This window comes from Acanthisitta chloris, unplaced genomic scaffold (assembly GCF_000695815.1).
Source record: "Acanthisitta chloris isolate BGI_N310 unplaced genomic scaffold, ASM69581v1 scaffold3416, whole genome shotgun sequence".
Lineage (NCBI taxonomy): Eukaryota > Metazoa > Chordata > Aves > Passeriformes > Acanthisittidae > Acanthisitta > Acanthisitta chloris.
Window position 1 is genome coordinate 9,702 of NW_008676323.1, and position 7,269 is coordinate 16,970.

General features: G+C 43.2%; 1 protein-coding gene across 1 annotated transcript in view; it reads left to right on the forward strand.

Moving 5' to 3' along the window:
- The window catches only part of DSG2 (desmoglein 2), a gene marked incomplete at its 5' end in the record, with an annotated part of 14,007 nt that extends 9,624 nt beyond the window's left edge, over window positions 1-4,383 (forward strand). The window contains 3 exon segments of the mRNA XM_009076073.1: window positions 861-1,086; window positions 1,089-1,198; window positions 3,355-4,383. Coding sequence (XP_009074321.1) covers window positions 861-1,086; window positions 1,089-1,198; window positions 3,355-4,383 — 1,365 coding nt within the window.
- Window positions 4,384-7,269: the final 2,886 nt, after the last annotated feature.

Below are 7,269 nucleotides of genomic sequence, written 5' to 3' on the forward strand. Positions count from 1 at the left end.
TGGGAAAAACATCCATTCTATAGAGAGTGAAGCATTTGCATTTGCAAGCCTGGAATGTTCTGCTCCCCTTTGGGAGCATGGTAAGGCAGCAAAAGAATGAGTTATAAAGCTGGTTTAAAGTTTCAGACTGTTTTAGATTACTTCCCCGTGTATTTGCTTTTTTAAACAGAGGAAATTTTTAATCAAACAAGAAAAAGGCAGAAAAAGTGTAAATCTGCAGAGGGACCAGTGAACGCTGAGAGAAGTTTGTTCTTTGTTGTTATGCTACAAACCACAGTTTTCAAAAAAAGGACATGACATTGAAATGCTTTTGCACAATAACAAAGAAACAAAAAGTAAAAGAATTTGATTTAGGGCCAAGGCCCACACCAAATTCTAATTAAAAATAATTAACAGGGAAGCCAAACAGCTAGAAAAGAAGAAAGGGCCAGGCAGCACCACAGAGGTGTCAGGCAGCGCAGACTTATCATTTTGTGTCTGAGGTAAACTGGACAGTTTTTCTTGGAAAAATTGAGCACCCTAGAGTTTTGTAAGCCTTTTTTTGGTCATGTTTTGGTTTGGGTTTTTGTGGTGGTAGTGGGGTTTTGGGTTTTCCAACCCAAACTTCCAACCCTCTGAGTTTCAAGAAAACAATATAGGCAGCCATTTCCATGGTCCTCCTTGGGAACACATTTCTGGAAGCTGGATCCTATTTTAGGAGGCCATTTACTGTTTGCAGCAACATGTATAAGTGCGAATTCAAACAAGTCGTAAGGCAGCACCTTCCCACGTCCCACCCAGCCCTAGTGCTGGTTTGGTGAGTTCCACGTGCTAGACAGCACAGCTTTCATGTCACATCTTAATTTGTTTTATTTATGTAGCCAGTGCTAAGCTTCATTCCAGCCACTGCAGTGGGGAACTTGAGAGGAGCAACAACAGCAGCAGCAGCGGCAGTAGGAATGAGTGGAGACGAAACTGTAACAGGAGCAGGCAGCTCTGCCTCTCATCTAGGGGAGCATCGCAGCACTATTACCAAGGAGAGATGGGAAGAGCAAAGACATCTTCATTCTGGTGCTGAGTATGGAGCCATGGCAGCTGGAGCGGCTGGGGGGAAGGGCGGGGGGGTGTAGGAGGCAAAACAATGGTGTCTGGAGGAGGACTTGCAGTGGGAGCAGCAGGAGCCATGAATGAAGAATTTTTAAGAGACTACTTCAATGACGTAAGCATTTGACCCAAAAAAACAGTATTTTGATATTTACACTCAGCATTGTGAAGTGTTGTTCATGTTATTACAAACCCAGATGAGTAGATATATATGTATAAATAGTCTCGGTACAGTCACCAGTGTTGTGTTCATGAGGAGTTGGGGCTTTAAGGATTTTTGGATTGGGTTCACATGTGGGACTTAGAGCATGGCAGTGCTCAGTCTTGTAGCACTGCATTGCTTGAAAGGTGTCTCCCAAGTAGGTGTTTCTCTCAAGGGAGGTACTTGGGGATGGGATCCAGAATATTCAGCAATGACCAAAGGAGCCCCTTACCCAGTAAAAAGCCATGAGAAAGACTATGTGATCTAAATCTCAGGGACTTAAGCACATTATACCGGCCTGTAGGGAGGCACCTGTGACTCATCATGAGTCACAGCTACAAACTTTACCACAGAGCAGCTTTGTGAAAGATAAGCTAAAGATGTCATACACTAGAGGGTGGGTCTGCACTTTCAAAGTAGCTGATGAAGTAAGAGGCGCTGACTTGTCTGTTTGCCCAGCAGCCTGGGTAAAGTGCCATTCATCAAAAGTGTATGAGGCACATGTTGCAATCCCCTTTCTAGCTTTTTTTTTTTTTTTTTACTGGTCTAACCATTGGCCAATAGGCTGTTCCTACTCATTGCAGCAGGAGAATTCCTTTGCATAATGTACATCATGAATCTTTGGGCTGGTGAGCTCCTTATAGCGAAAGTTTCACTTCCATATGCCATCACCTGTACAAACAAAACAGCTTCACACCCCACAGCTGGCTGCTGATGTGGTTTCGTGGGGGGGAGGGGTGGGAGGGTGTGGGGGGGTTGTAGCTGTGCAGATTTGAATCACCACCTCAGGCCAGGGAAGGACTTGTGCTCTAGATACTTGTATGTCTCTGAGACCTCTAGGTACTGGTCTTCTGGGTGAACAGGTGGAACAGTAGCAATCTGCTTTCTTAGTAGCAAGCACTCTTTGTGCTGAGTATGGAGCACTCTTTGTGCTTGCTATCATTAAGACTTACTTTAAGCATAGCTGCCTGATGAATTCTTGCAGGAGGGCCTAGTAAAGGTCATACTCGGTCCAACTTTTGGGAGGCTTATTTATACAGGTGAGGGATGGGGAAACAGACAAGTAACTCAACTGAATAGTTTCAGATGTGGTGATTTATGTAGCATCATCTTTGTTCATGTGCCTGCTTCCAGGATCAAATGGAGATAAACACACAGGGACAGTTTGGGTCTGGATACATTACACAGACGCCTGAGCTAATATGCTCTCTAGAACTTCAAATGTGGTAAAAAGGTAGTTCTGAGCACAAGGCAGGAACTGTATTAGGTAAAGCTGGTTCACAGGTCCAGAGGATTTGGCTGTCTTGACTCCTGAAACTGGAGCATGTTCTTCTGGAACTGGAACATGATGCAAGCATATACACAGATATTTGTGTTAGCACTGCAGCAAGGTCTGTTGCAGATGCTGCTTTCAAACTGAACTGGCCCTGGAAACACTGTAGTCAGAACCCGTGAGCCCTCCTTGTTGCCAAGTGGCCTGCATGGAACCTAAAAATTTACCTGCTAGACTGTGTATCTGTACTTACCAATCCATTTAACTTTTTTATTTGTTTGCTCTTAGACATCTTGGGTGTGATCCTGCAGGCTGTGCTAGTGAAAAGGGCCATGGCAGGTGATAACATGTCAGCACTTAAACAAACATTTAATGTATTCATTAAATGCTTGTTTAAGTGTTAGGATACTCTCAGGTATGGTTTTGGCATTCTCCCACAAACACCTAGTTAGAGGTGAAGTTCATTCAGTGAACCAAAATACAATCTCTTTGTGAAGATTGAACAGTATCAAAAATGGTACAATTACTGGTAGGAATGGCAGCAGGTGGTGATAGTGTCCACAGTTCTCAATTTAATCTCAGAGTTTTCTTCTCATCAAGTGTACTGTCAAGTTCAGACTAACTTTAAAAAAGAAAACAACCCTCTTAGGTACTGCCTTCATTTGGCTGGTAGTTTCTGTGGGTTCTGTTAATTTTTTTATTTCAATCTTTTTGACCAATCATTCCTGATTTTTCTAAATTACTATGTTTAGAGCTGGCATTAATGAACTTTTGCTTGCTTTTTTTCTGTCTGTAGAAAGCTGTCTCTTTTGCCGATGAAGATGAAGAGCAAGCTGCAAAAGACTGTCTCCTGGTTTATTCACAGGGAGAATCAGGCTCCCCTCATGGCTCAGTTGGCTGCTGCAGCTTTATTGAGGGGGATCTTGATGACCGTTTCCTTGATGATTTAGGGGACAAATTTAAGACTCTAGCAGAAATATGCATAGGCAGACAGATCAGCATGAAAGATGGTGGCTCCAAGAATGTATCAGCTTTGGGTCTTAATGATGCCAAGTCAGGGTTTGTAGGCCAGCAGAATGCTTCCAGCTCCGAACAAGCCTTTGCCTCAGGCAGTTGCTCCCAGCCCACTCTGCCGGTGCATACAGGCAGTGGCACAGGAGAAGACATCCTGTCCAAGGAGGTGGTCACGGAAACAACCTTTTCATCCACAATGCCAAAGCAGCACAATGCCCGGCCCCTTTCCACAGCCCACTCGGAGACCAATGTCACCATGACAGAAACATCCTACTCTGCAGGGGCTGCTGCCCACTCAGGCGCTGTCTTTCTAGACCCCCAGTTCAAGGAGAACGTGGTGGTGACGGAGAGAGTGTTGGCACCTGCATCAAGCATTCAGGGTATGGTCAAAATCCCTGATTTGCCACATGGAAATAATGTGGTGGTTACGGAGAGGATAGTGAAGTCAGCGGGTGCAGGGCCAGGAGTTCTGGCAGTTCAGGATCTTCCTGACTCCCGGTATGTCGTGGTGAGGGAGCGAGAGAGGGTGCTTGTGCCCGCTGCAGAGCAGGACTCACTCAGCTTCCCCACTTTGACAGAAGAACGTGGTGTGATGGCGAATGAAAGGGTGGTGACAGCCTCAGGCCTGCAGAGCAGAGCTGAACAGGCAGCAGGAGGTGTCAGCTCTGGGAGGCAAGAGCATGTGTTGATTACAGACTCCCCGCTTAACCTGGCAGGCTCCGACTTGGAAGGGCCACCTCCTGCCAGTGCCACACTGAGCAAGTCTTCCAGGGTCACCAAGTACAGCGCAGTGCAGTACACTCGCTCATAGCCAGGCTCCTTGCAGGGGTTGCAGCATCCAACACCCTTGTGTCCTCATGCGTCTTGCTTTGGGCTTTTTGGTGAGATCTGAATTTGCTGGAGCTTCCAGAATGACATGTGCTCACTTGTACTAGTTTGTATAAATATGTATTATGACCAGGAAGCAAGTAAGGAAATCTGCTGTTGTTATTTTGTAAGATTGGAAGCAATGCTTTTGAAGTGTAAAGATGTGGGAAATATATTTTGTTTCCTTGTTTGCTATTTTTTAAACTGCTTTTTATTATTCAGTTAATGTAATAATACCACATAACCAGAGCTGCATAATTATGGGAAAACACAAAAAAAAGGTCTCAAATTTAGTGATGGATAGTAGTGTGCAAAGCACAAGTTAGGTTTCTGAACTGCTGTTCAGTGTATCTGCTGAGGCCCTCCTCTGAGGGGAATCAGTTTCTCATTGTGTTTGACACCTATTACCATGTGGGCCAGGGCAGCTCCTCCTGGCTGCAGCTGCAGATTTCTGTGCCTCGGTGAGTTGCTAAGAAATCTCTCCTTCCTGAGAAGCCCAGGCCACCAAAGCCAGTGCGTCCTCAGGACAGTGGTGTGTTGATCTTCAGGAGGGATGTCACAACTTTGGGTTATCAGCATTTGTAACTTAAGCAATCAATACTTGCACATTAGCACAGGGATTGCAGAGAGCAAGGGTCAAAAAAGCTGAGAACTGCAATTTTTTTGTTGATGTAAAAATTCCATTACTTGGTTTGGGTCTGTGCTGTCTTGGACAAGTAAGCATTTGCATCATATACATTTTTCACTGACTCCAACTTGGTCCTTTATTTAACATATGAGGAACAGCCAAAACTTACCTTAATTTTAGAGCCAGAGATTCAGTCAGTGACTTTGCTAGCAAAGAGTATGGCCCTTAGACATCTGTAGGATCTGATTTAAAAGTGGAGTTAAGTGATTGCAATTCTGTCTGTGCACTCAGAAATGCAAGCACAGAAATGCAGCCTGGTGTGTGTGAGGTTCCACTGGTCCCAGTGGACCAGTGGAACCAAAGCTCAGGTGGCCTGTATAGTGCTGTGTAATGGCAGCTTTCCTTGGCTTTGGCAAAGGTCAAAAAGGTCTGCAATGCTTAAGATTACTTTCATTTCCTTGAAGTTTATGCTGTAAAAGCAGAAGACAGCACTGCAGTCTTTGGCACTATGTATATATGCTCATGTAAATATTTGTGCTGTTTGAAACATTTTAAAGCTAATTTTGTAAAGGAAAAGCTTTCATACATTCCTCATGTTTTCTCAGAGCAGAAAGAAGTATTTTATATCAGGTATTAGCACTGTGTTTATCTCATACCTGTGAAATTTAGCAAGCTGGTCATATGGTGCTGCAAAGCCTGTGGACCTGCAGAGCTTTCAGGTTGTCTCCATCTCCCCTGGAGTTTTCCTGCAGCTACAGTGTTATGTTTTGCCTTTGACTAGAAATGCTTTCAATGTGTTTGATTTTACTGATAAGGATGTAAAAGTTGCTTCAAAAACAAAAGTATATAAACCAGGATCCGTGGCTATGCTCAGCATAACAGATGGGCCATTACATAAGTGGAGTAGTATTTCCAAGCAAATCAAACCACTTGCTTGGACCTGTTGGTTATTTATCTCTTAAACTTCATTTTTTTAAAATATGTGTATTTACTTTTAAGCAAGCCTGTGGTTGTAAGTGGTCACTGCTTCTCTGACTTTTTAATGGAATCTTTCTGTGGGTTGATGCAATCTTAAAATAAAGAACTCTTCTGTATTTTTTAATTCTTCATTCAGACAGCTACTCCAGTAAAAACACTGGTTTTCCTACTGCAAATAAAAGGTTTAAAGATAGAATGAGGACTGGGATTTCTCAAACAACCTTAAGGAATATCTGAAAGATGCAGATATTAAAAATGTTGGTGTCCTGCTAACTTAGAGATTCTGAAAAACAATGTGAATTCTGCTTGCTGGTGAAGTGCACTAAGTTCAATAGTAACTTGATGCAAGACAACAGCCTCCCATCCGCAGATTTACTGGGCTTTGAGTCAAACTTTTATAATACTTTCATACTTCCAGACAATGTGGCATAAAATACTGTCTCGGTTTTACAGTTGTTAAAACATGCACTTGTTAACAACATCCAGAAGAAGATGTAAGAGTCAGGACTGTGTCACAGAAATCCTGACTTCCCTGTATATTGTTTATATATAAGCCTATGTATATCACAGATCTGCTAGTGCTGTAAAGAGTCTATTTGAATAGATTCATTAAAAGTGAGTTTCCATTATTTGGCTTAGTCTTGTAGCAAGGCTTCAGATGCTATCAGCATGTACTAATGCTGGCAGAACATCCATCAGATGAAATAAGTCACTACTAATGGAGCTGTGTTTTGTAAATGATGATGACTGGTGAGAGGAATCTACAGACCCAAATTAATGAAAGTGCCTGGTTAGCATCTGACTACTAGATAACCCTGAGACTAGTCCTAGACACTTATCTTTGTGAAGGATGCCTCATTCGACTTCAAAAGTGAAAACAAGGTCTGTAATTTTCTTATCTAAGAATTACAAAGCGCAGTTATGCTGAAATGCCAGCATGAGGGGGATCCTATCCACACTGTTCTTCCATGATTTATGTTATCTGCAAACTCTTGCTAAGTATGTTAGACTCCACGAGTATGAACCAGCCTGCAACAACAAGGGCACAGCATGCGTCCTGCATGCCCATGAGGAAATATTTCCTTTTTCATCCCTCAGTGTACACTCAGAGCCAGGCTAGACTTCACAAGACAGGATGATCACTTCCAGGTTTCATTCTTTCCTGGGAGTTTGTCCATAGTCCACCATCAAAGGCTTAAAGCTTGTCAGGGTTATCAGCAGTAA